Here is a 17,627-nt window from a genome sequence, read left to right as displayed (position 1 = left end):
CCTCAAAAGACACTCTCCGGAGATTGCCCTCCTAACAAACACATTTGGTTGGCACAGAATGCAGGTTCTTCAAGAGGTCCAACTACACACTGGCCTATCACGCGGGCTTCTCGAGAGGGGTAAGGGGGACGATGGTTCTAATACACAAGAGGGTACCATTCCAATTGAGGGTGGTGCAGGCAGACCGGAGAGGGCAATTCGTGGTGGTAACCGGGGAAATGTGGGGGAACAGTTGGGTCATCATGGCAGTATAAGCACCCCAGCTGCTCGCGCTTGAACTCCTGAATGAGCTCCTGGCGACAATACTCACAGAACAAGCGGACATGTGGGTGCTGGGGGAGACTTCAACAAAGTCATGGAAGTGGGTAGAGCCAGATCACACGTGCAAAAGAAACTCCAACCTCCTGACCAAGCTACACTCCTTTGCGACTGCACTGGGACTGGACGACGCATGGAGGGCATTACATGGGGCAGAGTCTGGGTTCTCGTTCTTCTCCAATGCACACAAGTCTCCCTCCAGGATAGACTACTTCTTTCTCCCACAGTGCATGGCACATAAGCTACCGTCTGCGACATTCCTTGCGAGAGGCATAGCGGACCACTCCCCCCTACTCATGGTATTAAAAGATGGGTCGAACGAAACCCTGCATAGAGAACCCGCAATCCGTGCTGGTGTAAACATCTTGAGCTTTTCTACGGGCCGGGATAGGTCTAAGAAGGATAGATCGAGAACCACTCGCAGACCTGCCTGGTGGTTCTTCTGTATCATGGAAATCTGCAAGTAAAGACCCAAGCCTCTCAAAGTGGGGGACCTCCTCCACTGGAGCACTGACTACCAGTGCACTGATCTCCGCAAGGAGAGGTGGCGTCCCAATCTGGGGAAAGGGGAAGAGATGAGGGTGGGTTCAGAGGGAGCGGTAGGCAGAACCCATGGGAAACCACTGAAAGGATCCATAGAGCCCGCGAACTGAGTCCGCCAGGACTGAAAATGGAGAGCAAGTGTGCCCCCCCACCCAAGAATTGTGTACCATGATGGGGGCATCATTGCTTCTTTCCCTCTGAGGCGGGTGCCTGAGAAGGGGACTGGAAGAAGCCCTTGTTTGACGTCCTTTGGTGCTTGAGCCTGTGCTCGCTGGAGGACCTGTCCGGTTGCCAAACCATGCGGTCCTGGAATCCCCTGAATGCACCAAAAGGTCCTTCCCTTGTCAGCACAGGACAGTCCCCCCCCGTCCGAACTTCTTGGATGCCCAGCTTAGCTAGAAGAGCCAGTCTTGGCTACCTGCAAGCTGTTTTTCTTCTTGTCCAACTCCTCCTCCGTGGAGGAATGAAACAAGTCCTCCCCCTTCAAACGGAAGATCTAGGATGCAGTCTTGAACGTCAGGGTTAAACCTGGTGGCCCTTAACCATGCTGTCCACCTCATGTCAGTGGCCACGCAGATGGCCCTGCCTGCCATGTCGATATGACCCACCGACTACTCCATTATGTCTTGGGCCACTATCTTGGCCTCAGCCAAGTCCGCCCTGAAGGCTGCTTTGACTGTGAGCTGGCAGTTCCGGGAGGAACTCGGCAATCTCCCTCCATAGCCTGTGATTCGCAGAAGCCTGCATAGCATCTGTGTTGGCTTGCCACAGGTGGAGTCCAGTGTTGGAGTAGACCACCTTCCCGTAGGCTTCCAGAAGGTTATCCTCCTTGCCCAACAAGGCAGGCGTTGAGGATGTCGAGGTGGATGCTTGGGGTTTGGCATACATGGAAGCCACCGCTATCACCGACGAATGAGGCTGAGGGTGCACCGATAAGGAGAGTATGGACTTCCACTTCCCAATACCTTGCGTCCAGCCTTTAGTTAGTGGGGTGCGTAGAGTGTGACTTGGTGAAGCCCTTTTATGCCAGAGCTTCAACATCCTTTTGGAGTAGAATGCCTGATCGAGTGTCCGATTTGACATTCAGGACCTCAGCCAGGACCCCCGCCTATGGTTGTTGCTTTTCAGGTTGGGGGATGCTTAGGTACTATGCCACCTGCCAGGCGATCGTGGAAGGCCCTTGCTGAGGATGAGATATCCGGATCGTCCTCTTCACCCGTGCCCGCCTGATCTGTGGCTACTTGGGGGCCCGTTGGGTCCGTAGGCCGTATTTTGAAGGTGCCACCGTAGCCTGGGATGGGGCAGGCAGTGGGGACATAGCCTCGACACTTGGCTGCATGGGTGATTGCGTCTGTGGTGGCAGGGAACTCAATGCCACTGCTGGTGGTGCCGGCTGCAGCTGCACTGGAGCCAAAGCCTGTGCAGCTATGGGTGGAAGCATGTCTTTAATAAGCCCCTTAAGGATGTTACCCATTTGGGGCGCCTTCATCAACATGAGGAATTTGTTGAAGAATCATTTCTCACAATCTGGGGATGTGGGTTCCTGCGCAGAGCGTGACCTGCGTGCAGGGCTGAGCCTTCCCGCGCATTGCCTGCTCTGCAAGTAATTAGCCTCAGCTTATCACCCCAGCCCTGAAGTCCCCGGATACGAAGTGCACCAGGTTGCCTGAGGGGTGACCATGGGGGACAATTCCACTCTGGGAGTGAAATCCGGCCTGTGATGTTTGTTAGAGTGGAGCGTGTTTGCGCGTTCTGCCATTTTGTCCGGCTGTGCCGCCATTTTGTCGTGGCCCAAACCATACTGGGGTTTGCAAGCCTAACACAGAACTAGATTTGTATCTACCTGTTTGCTGGACTGCACAGGTTTGGGCATGGGGCCTGGTAAGCTGATTTCTCCCGGACACAGTGTCAGTAGTGCTACTGCTTGCAGCTGCCCCGTCAGGCATAGGCCCGATACTAGGGAAAAGCCCCTCAGCAGATTTCTCGGTACAAGAGCAGACTAGCCCCTTAGTGGCGAGACCGGGAGGATCTGTGGATCCCTCTGCCTTTAGGCCGGTAGCTCGATGAGCTTCAGTGCACCGACTGGTGACAGGACCTGAGTGGCTCATCCCGCTAGGTTGCTTCCTAGTGAAAGAATCGTCTTTGCGGGGTGCTTTGGAGAAAAGAATACTTACCTGGGCCTTCCTCTACATGCGCACGTACTCCTTGATTTGATCAAGAGGGCACCTGGAAAACAGCTCTCGCCACCTCGCAAGCCGGTTCTTGAGTGACCGGGGAGTAAGGGTGTTGCACGCTGAAAAGTCGTCCCGGCTGTGATCTTCGCCCAGGCAGCGGAGGCAGAGCGTGTGCCGGTCCAACGTCGGAAAGGATATGTCGCAGGAAGGGCACCTACTAAAGCTTGCCAGAGCCGACATGCGCCAGGGAGAGGCGAGGCACTGGAGGCCGGGTGAAGTTAAAGTACCTAGGAATTAAAAAGAAGATATTAGGATCAAGATCCCAGGGGGATGTGTTAGAAACGCATGGAATTATGAAGGAAAAAAGGCCTCAACCACAGTGCTGGTGAAGCAGGTATGCTCCTGTCGATACAGAAAAGAGGACTGATGTGTGGCGCCGGAGGGCGCAGTCAGGGGAGTGCATGCTCCTAGGGCCGTACCCCCGTTCGCAACTAAATTAAAAAGGAGAAAGACCATTTTTCTGGTTAAATATTTCCGGTTCTGTCCCTAGCGAGGGACGCCCATACAGTACGGAGGAAAGGCGATGGGACGTAGGATTAAGGAGGTGACTGTAACGCTCACCTGATTCCCACAGAGGCGCTGACCCGTTCTGGACTGCTACCAATTCTTCTACATTAAAGCGCAGGGCCCGGAAGATGGACTGGACTGGCCCTCCCCCGAATCTCGTCTGTCTGGCTCTTAGGATAATTTTTCTGTAGGTGGGAAAGAGGGAGTTAATATCTGCTGGAAAGAGTATCTGCTCCCCCCTATCTCCCCCTTCTAAATCCCCTTGTCGCTAGTTCGGTTTTTGTGGGCTCTCACCTTATTTTCTGTAAGGATGAGCCCTCCATCCTGCTTCTGGTGCAGGGGCGCGTTGATTCCAGTTACTTCACTGGGGTATTAAGTGGGCGCGATTCCTCTGGCTGTTCCATCCCACTTCGGGATTGCCATAAGTGTGTAGTCTTTAGATTATATTAAATGTCTTTTCCCCTTCGGGGCCGGGGTCTAGAAAAGGCAGAAAGGCCCTTCTGACCCGAATGGAGGATTGAGTTCAACCAAAATCTGGTAAGTCCTTAGGTGAGTATTCCCTCCTGTATCAAGTCCGATGCTCACCTTCTCCCCTTTTGCAGGAGCCGATTAGCTGCCGGCGTCGAAACCGCTGTTGTTCGTGGTAAGGCCTCGTAAAGGTAAGTGGAATAGGTGTGGCACCGGGTGAAGCGGAGCGCTTCTAATCGTGTCTTTCCCCTTTTTGCAGGTGCCGAGGTGCTGCAAGCTTTGTAGCCGTTTCTGCACGTGGCACGGCCACGATAAGGTAAGAGAAAGCGGGGCTGCGGCGAGCGTTGTGGTGCGCTGCTAACCTTGCGCTTTTCTTTTTGCAGGATTGTCGGAAGAAGGTTTCCCGAGTGCAGGATTCTGGTGAGTAAAGCTTTGGATGCTTGTCTTTTCTCTCCTTTTGTCTTTCAGGTGTTCCAGGAGCTGCGGGCGTGTCAGGAGCCAGGATGCAGGAGCCGACTCAGTGAGCGTCCTGCTGCTGATGCAGAATAACGCGAAGCACGTGAATTCCTTCGGGCGTGGTTTAAATAGCAGAGGAGTGCTTCAGGTGAGTATCCTTCCTCCGGCCCCACCCAGGTAAGAAAAAGAGTTCCTGAAGAGGAAAAATAGTTCCTCCCAGCCTAAATGGCTGGAGACCTCAGCCAGACTGGATTGCTCTGGGTGAGTAAGCAGCATGGTCTGCCCCAGGTAAGTCCACCCAAGCATTATGACATGTTTTGACCAAATGAGCCTGGCGCCTATGGCGCCAGGACTGAAGCCTTTTATGAGCCTGGCGGCAAAGGCGCCAGGACGTGGTCCAAAGGGCCCCAGTAGCGGTCTGCTGGATCCGGTGATGTGGGTTATAGGTCTGCTTCCGGGGACGCTGGGCCTGGCCTGGCTCCCCGGGAGCAGCCATCATGACAGTGACTGGCAGATGGTTTACATTTCCTATTAGTAACAGGTGAAGCAAGCAGTGAGGAAAGGTCATAGGGCGGAAAGGAGATGGTCGTGGAAACAATTGAGTGATTAGATATTGATAGTGTGACAGTAGTATTAGTGGCTGAGAGAGCGGTGGAAATGAATAAGATATCCAAAGAGTTTCAACCTGAGTAGGTAGGTGGGTTATGGATAGAGCGGAGAGCATGGTCAAGAAGAGTCCCAAGTCCCCTTCCAAGAGATGATTTTAGGTTGAAAGTGAATGGAGACCAAGAGTACACATGGTCTTTGTATTCCAAATGCAGCCTTTGTGGGCCGGATCAAAAGAATTGCCACTGCCATTCTGTGCAGTCCTTGAATCTGGTAACCTCTTCAAAATCAAAACAGGAACTCAGAGAACTGTGCAAACGGATAGATTGCTTGGGGTTGTTCCAACTGCAAGAATGCACCAAGGTATCTTAATTAAATGAATGGTGTGTGAGGTGTATGAGATGTACAAGACATAACCCAACTCATCTACCAGAGAGAAAAAGAGGCAATGGACATAGATACATGCATGGTTTAGTAGGAGGCTCTGAGAAGTGGGGCCGAAGTCACTCGCATTTCTTCACAGCTATTAAAGTGATGAGGGTAACTATTGCTTGCTTGGCTTCAAGATACTTGTGTATGCATATCCTCAGAGTACTCAACTCTGTATAATATGGGTTAACATGCATGACCAAAAATGAGGATGAGAAGCGTTTAAATGGATGAGTAGACTCTTTTACCTTTGCAACTAGAGAAAACACTCCTTGTTCAAATTGTAATCACTTATTCAGGCATTGATAAGGTAATAACAGCAATAATGCTGTTTGCATTACCATTTAATAGACCAGAGCACCCTCAGGATTAGTTGGGTTCCTATAACATAGAAGATAGGCTTTGAAGAGAAGTGGGCAATAATGACGACTTACCAATGAATCCAAGCTGAGAGAACTCCAATATCATCCACTCCTCAGAAGGTTGCTGCAGAGCAAAGTTCTTCATTGTGCTCAAATAGTTGGGCTTGGCAACAATATCATCCTCCAACTGCAAAGGAAAAATGGGAGTCTCAACCTTTTCAGAAGGCAATACACATTTAAAACGTCTTGAATGCTAACCAGTTACCCCAGGAAATGGTAGCACCAAGTTCAAACAGGGAGCAAACCATTTTGTTTTTTGACATTCAATTTTTAAAATAATGGGGGTAGATAGCAAACAAATTTAAATTATTAATGTGTGGATGTCACTGTCCTCTGAAAACAAGCTTACAGAGAATGTCATTCATTTACATTTGTGTTGGCGAGAAATATAATGTAAGGCATGCAAATCAAAATTAACATGGATTTGACCTTTAGAATAATTAAAATGAGTACCTACATTTCAGACTAATTCAACCTTAAAATAAAACAAATAGAGTGCCTTAGTAATTAAAATGAGGATAAAATGCATAATTTTGACCATTTTCAATAGCTTTACTGAAATGTTACGGCAAAAATCATACTATTTTTGCTATGACAGCAAAGTCACCCCTTTGACAATTTCCATCTCTTTCCCATTGTCACACATGGAATCTCTCTAAAAATAACCTCTACAAAACAAGTATACTGCACTGTTCAAAATGTTATCTTACTACAAATGTCACTGCTACTACAAAAATAGAACTGCGCCTTTGCCCTGTAACTAACTAGGATAGAACCTTTGGTTAAGGTTTGAAAGGTTCCCCAGATATCAAGAAGCCACACAGCTTTTTCGCATATTGTATCCATAAACCTGTACTGAATGATTTAGAAAGCAAGGCAAGCAACTAAATCCTCGAACATATTTGAATGAATAAATTTAGTGCCAACATATTGGAGTCTCTCCATTACATATACAACAGATAACGCACCGAATCAAAACAGTACAATGCTATTTTGAAAAGACGTTATTTTGAAAAGATTTCACTTCATAATGAGGCTTCAGAATAAAGTGATGCAAAGCAGCATTTACATTCTGTGAAAGAAGAAATCGTTGAAACATGGAGAGATAGGCTATTTTATTTTCAACTGTACAAATCACATATTTGTGAATCAGCAATATTATAAATCTAACGCCATTAAAGGCATGGTCTAGTAAAAATGTTAATTGTCCCTACGGGTCGGCCATGGTTTTTTTAAGCCTAAGTGGCTCGATTTTAGAAAACTTTCCTATGGACCTTACCCAAGTTTTCGTCCATTAAATGCATGCGAAAAAAGGCACCAGGGAGCCGCCATTTTGTGATAATCCTATCACTTGCCGCATCGCCCTGGCTGACCTGCTTCTGCGGCACTAAATCAATTCCCCTGAGCCTGACATTATCAAAACATTCATATTCCCCGCCTCTCTCCGTGACGTTACTGTGCTGCGTAGGCAAACGCGCCCAGTCGTCTTCTACGCGACTCCACACAGAACCCGGAAACCAACACAGACCATCTCACAACACAGCGCGCCACAATTCGGAATATGAAACTGTACTTTAAAATCAAACAGCAACACGGTACATTTGGTAAAGTACATTTATTTGACATTAAATGTTTAGAGAATATTCAGCAATTGCCATATGAACTCCGAAAGCCATTTATTTTCTTTTATCTGTATCCGCAATGGTACACAGGGTGTTGCTTTTCGTTAAAAGAAGCACTTTGGAAGCACGGTGAACCGCAAAGCTGTTCCATCAACTAGGCACTAGTCCATCGTAAAGGTTGATATGTTGCTTCTAGCCACTAGTACAGCGTAAGGGCATGTGGGCCCTTGGCGATCGTCCCATAAAATTGTCAGTGTGCTCCAGTTGTTCACACGAAGCTGCAGGTGTCTCACGAAGAATCCGTCTGCCGGTGTCTCAAACCGATGACAGTAGCAGAAGGGGAGCAAATACCAGTTATGAAAACAAAAAAATTATAATTAGTCTCGCCAGCCGATCTTCATTAATATTACTCATTTTATTTATTACGGCCGATCAGAAACTATTTGCTTGCAAGGATAGTTCAATGGGGTATGTTCGGCTCTAAAATCAATGCGAAAAGTAACTAAATAAATCGAGGCCAACACACAATGATAAATGACAGTTAGTCTACATGCGTGTGGAATATATGATATGGCATTTGTAACGCGCCTATACACAAGTGTTTCAAGGCGCGACGAGGCAGGGGGGGGATCAAGGGCAGACAGACAACGATCCTACTAGGCCAGGTGTCTTTCAGATCGCGCATGGGGAAGGGGGGAAGGGGTTAAAAGTGCTGTACATGGTTAGTCGAATGGTGGCAAGTGCAAGGTAAATGCCGGGAGAAGGGGCTGAAGGATACAGAGAGAGTCCCGTAGTGCAGGTAGGCAGTGCAGAGAAAAGTGGCTGGGCCAAGGACCGAGATCGGTGAGACCAGTGGACCTGCATGCCCATGTGCCCACTACGAACACGTTTTCCTTGCTTTTCCTAGCTCTTCATTCATTCATGCATCCATTCATTAATTCTTCATTCCGGTATAAAAGCGTCTAAAGATTTACTCACATTATATTTGAAATTTCCATTGTGTCTCTTCGTAATGCAGTCTGTAAAATTGACCGTGCTCTTGACAACGATTTTTCGTATACTGAACTAAAATGAAACTCGGTCTAGTTTCTGAATTTTCAGCCTCATCGTCTCTTACGTTATTGCGCACCCCCTTCAAATGTAGTTCTTTCGGCATGGTCCCTGTCTCAAGGTCAAAAAACAATAGACCCTTATACTTCCAGTGTGACTTGTGGGCCTCTTCTGGGCGCAAGCTGAAAATCAAAGCCGCTGTCCTTCGCATTCTTTATTTGCAACATCACGTAGTTAAGGCATCTGTGAGAACTTGAAGTTTAGAATCCCTCTATGTAGTGCGCCTCAATGTGCAAATGCGAACTGGCTTCTCTCCCAAATGCCACGGCCGCTTGGCGTATTCTAAGGCCCCCAATTTTGTCCCCGTTGTCTGCGAGCTTTGCAGCCCCAAAAAATCATAACTATGGAGACATTTAATTTTTGGCGGAAGGTCAGGGAAAGTATAAAGTACCACAAGAGTTGAGTTAAAAGTGAGATTTATTGTTTGTTTTATTATTTGCAATACGCAAGCCTCCCCTCCGTTAACAGTGCGCAGCATTTACATTTACATGAGATGAGACATGAAAAAAATATATACATACACATATATGAGGTGAATAAAGAGAATTCAAAGATGACACCCAGCTTGTTCGCCACCCATGATGGTGAAGGTAGGGGTTAGGGTTACAGGTACACTGTACAATAACATTTATTTACAAAAAGACAATCGTATTGCAAATATTTAATCCGGGATTTGTACTTCACAACCAGCTGTGCTTCGGGTGGACATGGCACAGTTGCAATGTTCGGTGGCAATGGATCACTGCTCTGTACAGAAACGTCCAAAATTCCATATCTGTGCTTCTCTAACGCAGCAACAATAAGGCCTTTCACAAAGTCGAACTGCATTTCATCATAGACTGGTTTGATCACCCATTGCTTACTTCGTTTTGAAAACACCTTAGTGTAGCGAGGCATCCTTACTTTACCCCTAGTCCTAGATCGTTCACGTCCGACATTGCTGTTATGTGCCAAGACCGCTAGTAGAGTGCAATGTTTCATGCCCCCAAAGTTAAAATGCAAGCGCTTTGGCCTGTACTTTAGGCACATATTGTGGAACACCTCCAAATCTCCTGTGTGACAGAATTCTGTCAGTCCTCTCAAATCTCTTGATAGAGTTTTGTCGAAAACAATCTTCTCAATGGCTTTGTGTGTCGGTGAAGATGGAATCAACCACTTCTTCCGTGCCTCCTCTGGGGACAAAGGGCCATGTTCACATTGGTGGAAATGTTGATTTTCTGTCCAGCGGTGAACGTTGGTACAGTGGTGCATCAGTGACTGCCATTTTTCAAGTAGTATTTCCACTGACCCTTCACAAGTTTTTGAGCTCCACCAAAGATGGTTGGTGATAGAATGGGACCACTGCAAAATACTTTCAAAACCTTTTTTTTTTTCCTGCAGCCGAGATTTTCTCATTGATTGATTTAGCAAGATGCCATACGTCAAATTGATGATTAATATGCGGGAACTGCTCCCTCATTGTCTTGGCAATTGAAACGTGTCTGTCCGTGGCTATGAGGTCGATGTGCATTCCCCTTGATTGTAGATATTCCACTGATTTTATAAATCCTAGTTTCTCCATGGCCACTGAGGATGTACATTGTGTTACCTGCACGACCACCGAACTCACAATTTTCTTACTATCCATGTCCGGAAAGTGGTAGGTGCAGTACTTGGCAGAAAATCCAGGGCTGTCGCACTGTCCATCGCCGGCTAGCCTGAAACGTTTCCCTTTGAATGTACTTACTAGAGACAATTGTTCAATTTTCCAAGCATCACTAATGGCAGGAAACAGATAATCACGTTGGTATATCTAGTACAGCGATTTAGAAATGAAATGGAGTCCCACAAACTGAAAGAAAGCCTCTAACTTTCTAAAACTGGAGCCACTAAAAAGTGATGCAGCTGCACACAGATTGCCTGCTGGCATTTTCCCCAGCATCGTTTGTCCAGACCATGAGAACCTAGGATTTAATCTACAGGCGGCATTTATTTTGACATTACTGCCTTTTATTTGACGAGTCACATTAATCAATGGCTTCCCACATACTTTCCCTCTAACGGAATGCACACATTTCAGCATACTTATAATTTCCATCAAACATCTGTCGAATACAATGTATTTGCTCTCTTTCATTAGACTGTCATCCTGCGTCAACGTTGTTTCGGCCTGTGACGTTGCAGAGATTTCAACACATTGGAAAGTAATATCGCTGATATCAAGTTCTGATGCGTCTATGGATGCTGCGGCTGGTTCATTCTCTGTCATTTCGACATCTATTACTTCAACATTGATGGGAGAACACAACAATGTTGACATGTTTTTGGGTGGCAAATTTTTGGCGGGTGTAGATTGTGTGAATTGATCTGCAACTACTTCAGAACTATCTTCAATACATTCAATATCATCTTCTTGTGGTGGTGCGGTCGCACTGTAGCAATGGTCCAATGCAATTTTGCTGTATTCTCCAAACACAGTTAATTCATGTTCTGGCCATTGGACATGAGCATCTCGAGCCTGAACACGCCTCGCCTCAATTAATAGTTCCTCCATAGTGTACATGGTCTGGCAAGCAACATCTCTCATTTGCTTCAATGTCTGTGTATGTATAGTTCTGAAACCCACAGGTAACTAGAGGAGAGATTGGAAAAGGGATGTTCAGTTTAAACGCAAGATAAAGTGTAGTCCAATTGACTGGAAAAAAACATAAAATAGTCCCCAGCACAAACATTTTTTTAAAGTTATGAACTGTTTGTAACTAACCTTTTTTTGGTTTTTTTTCTTTGCAACTTTTTTGACTCGACCTTCAACACCTGCACGCTGTAGCTCCGATTCGTTTCCGCATGTCCTCCCTTCCTCTTGCGCTGCAACGACTATATTTTCTGTATCCGCATAGACAGCACGGAATGAGGCTCCATCGTCTCCCTGAAACATAGTACTTTCATTACTATGTATCAAAATATTGTTAGCATAAAACACACGTGAGGACGAACACACAGGTACATCTCAATAGCCAAACACTATTTAAACATTGTGTGCAACTATCAAACGACAAGTATTCGACCAGTGATGATCTATTTCGATGGAGCTGTCAGTATCCATACCTCTAGCTCTGCATGGACTCCCACGAATGATTGTATTGAAGAGGCATCAGCATCTCCCTGAAACACAGTACTTGCATTAGTATGGTTTCCAATATTGGGAACATAACACACACTTGGGGTCGAACGCACAGGTACATATAAAGAGATAACCACAAATGATGCATTGTCTAAAACAATCAAGGAAAATATAAAGAGGCTGATTTCATCGACTTATTTCTCCGATTTATTTACATCTGCATCATCTAAATGGGATGTTGCGATTGTAGTGGAAGCTCCGTCGTTTCCCTGAAACACAGCACTTGCGTTAATAGGGAAGAAAGTATAGCAAATGGAATCACGTTATATGATCACACATGATGGAGCGGTCAGTATCCATACCTCGTGCTGCTGAAGAATATCTATGGATGTTGCAAATGTAATGCGAACTTCCGAAAACTGTTGCGCCGATTCGTATACGCATGGTCCCGCTTCCACTTCCCCTGGAATTACTTGAATGTCAGGCTCCGCATCAAGTGCAGGGGTTGACGCTCCATCAACTACCTGAAACATAGTAATTGCATTAGTGAGGATTACAATAGTGAAAACATAACACACACCTGGGGTCGACAGCACAGGTACATATCAACGGCTAACCACGAATGAAACATTGTGTAGAACAATCAAACAACAAGAATTCCAGCTCTGATGATGACGCTCGATGGAGCCGTCAGCATCCATACCTCCTGCTGGTGAAGAACATCTAGAAATGTTGTAGATGTGGCGGACGCTTCAGCATCTCCCTGAAAGACAGTACTTGCATTAGTATGGATAACACTAATTATAACTGAAAACAAGCACCAGTGGACGATAACTAAGGTGTATATCAATTGGAAAGCACTAACCAAACGTTCGGTAAAATAATTACACAATAGAATAAAACTATTACTTGACATGCATAAAACAAGTCTGTAGCGGATTAGCCTAGTAAGATTACCTGATACGCGCTAGAAATGGTTGATAACTGCGACCACGTCAAGGATGTAGAATGTTCTTGCTTCAGATTCAAGGGATAGTCAAGAAGTTGTAAAGGTAAATTAATGATTGATAATGAAATGCCAATATTAAAAATAGCCATGTAAGGCGACAGAATACTTGAAAAATGCTCAATACAGCAGTTCCCTGTTCCCATATATATACATTTCGTTTGTGGGTTATGAAATCGAAAAAGAATATATTGATAAATGTTATTATTCAAAAAGCTATACACTCATATCAATATCGAAATTATTACAAGGGATAGAACACCTACAATATCAATTAATCCTCTACTTTCCAGCTCATCCAGTGGATATCCGCAATGTCTGACCCATTCTCTTATTCGATCAACAGTTTTCGGGAATACATGCATTGTAGTGCCTTCAGATTTCGCATGGGTCTTCGAAGGGCAACCGCTAATCGAACAGGCAGGCATTGTTGATAAATCTGAAAAGTAAATATCGACATTATTATACAATCTTCATGAATAAAGATTTGATACAAAAGTAAATGAATCATACAATGATTAATGCAAGGTTTATTTTGGTCGCAGGAACTATACCAGTTCCATTATGTGTGGCTAAGTATTTGCATAAGTTGCAGAAATGTATAAATGATGTGACTAAAATCTGAACATGTGACTCGTCCCTTGGATGTTCTGTCTTGCACGAGAAGGAAACATGCTTACATTATAGACTGGACCCCCGAAGGATGCAATTCGATGACAATAGACAAAGATGAAAATAAATAGATCTATTGATTGCATAGCAATGGAAACTCAAGTCAATAGCAATGAGACCAATGAACATAGCACTATTGTGTACTCTACTCGCAAATAGATAGAAATTTAAAAATCTACGAAATATGACTAGGATAAGTGGCCTTACCTTGACCAACAAACAGTTGGATTAAGCAAGCAGAGCAGTATGTTGCAGGAGAATAGGTGGGTGGCCACAGGTAGCACACTGATGGGTTTGCTCTAAGCGGTCACAGAAGTTCACGGATAGCACGACGATGAGCAGATTAGCGTAGATCTCAGTGGTTGCCAGGTAGCACGTTCAGGAGTTGACTTGCAAAGCACAAAGATGTTCTCATGAGACATATCAAGTGGTTTATAAAGTATTAGAAACAGGGGTGCGTTTGTGAATGAATGACGTATGTATGTCATGGTATTAGGGGGGCGGCCTGCTTCAAGGGGAGGCCTGGCTGGAGACACGGGGTCTCAGGAGACCATGTGACCGATGGCCCCTTGGCGTGGGATACCTTTTGAAGTGTACATGCAGTTTGGCACCTTGGCCTTTCGCGCCCCTGACAGCGCGCATCCCCGGGTGCGAACCACCTTTGATAGAGGGGGTGGGATGGATGGGCCTGGGGCGTGCAGATAAGGCACAGGAAGACTGCTGAATGGAGACGCACTTATGTGGATTGCAGGGGGGCGGCCTGCTTCAAGGGGAGGCCTGGCTGGAGACACGGGGTCTGAGGAGACCATGTGACCGATGGCCCCTTGGCGTGGGATACCTTTTGAAGTGTACATGCAGTTTGGCACCTTGGCCTTTCGCGCCCCTGACAGCCCCCCATGCCAGCGCTCATCCACTGGCTCGAACCGCCTTTGATAGTATATCGTTGCTTATCAATAACAAATGCCACATACCGGAGATTCTTGTGAGCACAGACCCACACTTCAACCGGTGTATTATAGTGGTCAAGACCCTAAGGCCTGTATAATCCAATGGTAATTATTAGTATAGATATATGTATGACTTTTATAGAGTCATAGCCTACTGAAAGACTTTGAACAAGTGTTATTTAGTGCATGCATTATCGAGAATATGTTATGTTAGCTTAGATAGATAGTGACCACCCTGCTTCACAGCGACCAGACCTTCACCCATTCGGAGCACAGATGTCTGACGTCCATCCTTGAATGGAGACTCACTTGATTCATTTAAAAAATCGAAACAACCGTTGTTAAAATATATGTGGTGTTTTATTTTGTATCTTATTTTCATGACATAAAAATATAAGACTTTAAAGATTATACAGGTCAGGTTGCAGCACAGCGAGAGAAAATCCCCTGTACTGACCGCTGTCACTCGGTAACGTTTCTCTAATGGCACGAACGGCACAGGCGGGTATCACTCTTCGAACGCGGTTTCCAAGCCTCCCGTGAAGCCACCATGTAAAGGAACGATAGGCCACCAGCCTGTACCTCCTGTGAAAAGGAATGAAACAAACTGTTTTTAAATGACCAAGATAAGTTTAATAAACGTTTGTTGTCAATGACAATTCTTGTAACTAATGGCATTCTGCACGGACAAATGCTATCTAGACAATGCACACTATTGAACGACTTTCATGCGTTACTATGATATGAATATATAATTTTGGATATAGTAGAAGAACATGAAATAGGAGTGTCATGACAAGCAGAGTATACTTACTCGTTACTCGGATTACGAGGACGAACAGTTGCGCGAAGTTCGTGCATAAGCACCATCATTATTCTCAACACGCCCCGTGTGAGGCAGGCTGCCCTGAAGTCTGGCAGCTCGGTGATGCATTGCGGTCGTGGCTCGCCTTCCGAAATGTAGGCCAGGCATCCCGAGTTTTCTCGGCAGCAGCAGTTCTCCACCTCGGTTGGCATTAGCTTGCATCGATTGCATGTGCACCAGGTGGAGACGCCGTCCATGCGACTAGGCCCAGGCTCTTCATCTGTTGATTCGTCCTGCCAACTGCCGTCCGAATCCCCATCGTTTTCGCGTGCTTCCCTTTCCAGTAGTTCCTCCTCGGTATACTCTGGCTCGTACATGTAGGGCATTATTGTAGCCATTGTGTGGTAAACAAAGTAAAATAATTTACCTAGATGGTACAGATGTTCACACGGGCTACAAGCGGCGAAGGTAGCTGACCAGAGCACAGAAACGAGTCACAAAATACTCTAAGTAACACAGAGAGAGGAATGGAATCGTAAATCTGCTGCTGTGTGTTGTGAAACGGTCTGTTTATACTTATTGAGGAAAGAGGCGTCCTGCCATTTCCATGGCGACACGTCATTAGCTGAAGCGCAGCGAAGGTTGACACAAGACGTGCTTTGTCGTTGGGAAATGGGCGGTACGAGTCTGCTGATGACAGGCTCTGGGGCGGGGGAATTGATTTAGTGCCGCAGAAGCAGGTCAGCCAGGGCGATGCGGCAAGTGATAGGATTATCACAAAATGGCGGCTCCCTGGTGCCTGTTTTCGCGTGCGTTTAATGGACGAAAACTCGGTGAAGGTCCATAGGAAAGTTTTCTAAAATCAAGCCACTTAGGCTTAAAAAAAACATGGCTGACCCATAGGGACAATAAAAATGTTTACTAGACCATGCCTTTAAAGAAAAACTGCCAAGTCACCAATGTCTTGTGAAGGATGCAGTTTGGCTGTAATTAAAACTAGAAGGGAATCTTTGACTCGTTCGAGATGCACAGAGTAAATGTTGCAAAGCAATGTTATTCTATGAGAAACAGAGGCTACCGCTTAGGATATCTTTTTTCGATGGGAAGATAAAACCATGCTGTGGGACGGCATTGCAGACATTGCTGACACTATATTCAGAGTCCATTTTTGCAAAATTAGTGATTAAGACACAAATACGCACAAGTCAGCATAAGCTTGGCTGGCAGGGAAAAGGGGTGGTTTAGATGGGCATGAGGGGCTGTCCTTTCAACTATATAAAATTGGCTGTAAAGAAGAGCAGAGACAGACCCACAGAGGCAACATTCCAGATAAAGAGCCAGAAGGAGCAGAGCTTGAGTTCCTAGCTGATTGACAAGGCTATACCTGCCTGGGTAAAAGCAAACACAGCTGATTTAATGCATTTGTTCATGCTGCATTACATGCACTTTATCCACTGCTTCAAATTGCCTTACCAGTATGTTGTGTTTAGGGAAATGCCCTTCGGAGCCATGGACGTTTGGCAGTGTTTTCTAACCCTTTCTATTTAGTGGGTTTTTACAGGGGTTGGGATAGCCTCACCTGTCCCTTGGCCCACCAATATGGAAAGCACATTGCATAATTTCAAGTTTTACAGTGCCACAATTTTAGATGGCTATACACATTGCTGATTGGTGTAGGTCGCCTTAACATCTAGAAGTTGAATAGGAGAATAGTAGAATGCTACGACTATATTCATCTATGTTTTCTATATTCATCTATGTTTTTGCTATTATTCGGAACTGCATATTGTTTGACTACTATTTTTAGTGCTCATATATTATCTCTTTAAAGAATACATACACATTAATGATTAAGAAAAAAGGAGGGTGAACATTCTTAATGTCTTTCTATTCACAAGTAAAGAAATAACTACATATTGAGAGTGTAAATAATAGTGGTTTAGTGATAAAACAATGTACGGAATATATCAATAACATCTAATGTGGATTAAGCAAATAAGGTTAGTAAGGAATGGATCCTAGAGGTTCCAGAAGTAGACCCATGACAATACTGCTGTCTTATTGGACAGCTGTGCGCAGTGGTGGTTTCACTTGAATTTAGTGCAGTGAACTGTGACAAATCCACAGAATTCGTCCCTTCTCCCCATGGGAGAGCCACCCCTTTTGAGAGCAAGGTCAGCCCGCTACGCAAAACACTCCCCTAGGGGATCGGGCATGAGGGATCCAACTGGTAATGACCCCCCCCCACCTTCCTTAGGGGACAAGGACCCCCAAGTGAGCAAATCTCCAACATCTCCCTTAAGACCAATGTGCCAAATGGTTGTTTTATACATGGGAACTGATAATGTTGTTACTGAAAAGGCTACTTTAAATATTCTTAGC

The 17,627-nt window shown here is 45.6% G+C and overlaps 1 protein-coding gene across 4 annotated transcripts in view; it reads right to left on the bottom strand.

The window, feature by feature from the left end:
* The window catches only part of MGAT4B (alpha-1,3-mannosyl-glycoprotein 4-beta-N-acetylglucosaminyltransferase B), a 1,380,432-nt gene that overhangs the window by 483,045 nt on the left and 879,760 nt on the right, over nucleotides 1–17,627 (bottom strand). For all 4 annotated transcript variants that reach the window (XM_069654102.1, XM_069654101.1, XM_069654099.1 and 1 more), the window contains one exon: nucleotides 5,996–6,110. In XM_069654102.1, coding sequence (XP_069510203.1) covers nucleotides 5,996–6,110 — 115 coding nt within the window. The remainder of the gene's footprint in view (nucleotides 1–5,995; nucleotides 6,111–17,627) is intronic.

Source organism: Ambystoma mexicanum, chromosome 3q, assembly GCF_040938575.1.
Source record: "Ambystoma mexicanum isolate Mex_15411 chromosome 3q, UKY_AmexF1_1, whole genome shotgun sequence".
Taxonomy (NCBI): Eukaryota; Metazoa; Chordata; class Amphibia; order Caudata; family Ambystomatidae; genus Ambystoma; species Ambystoma mexicanum.
The sequence above is the reverse complement of the archived record's forward strand: the minus strand, read 5'-3'. Positions and strand labels throughout refer to the sequence as shown.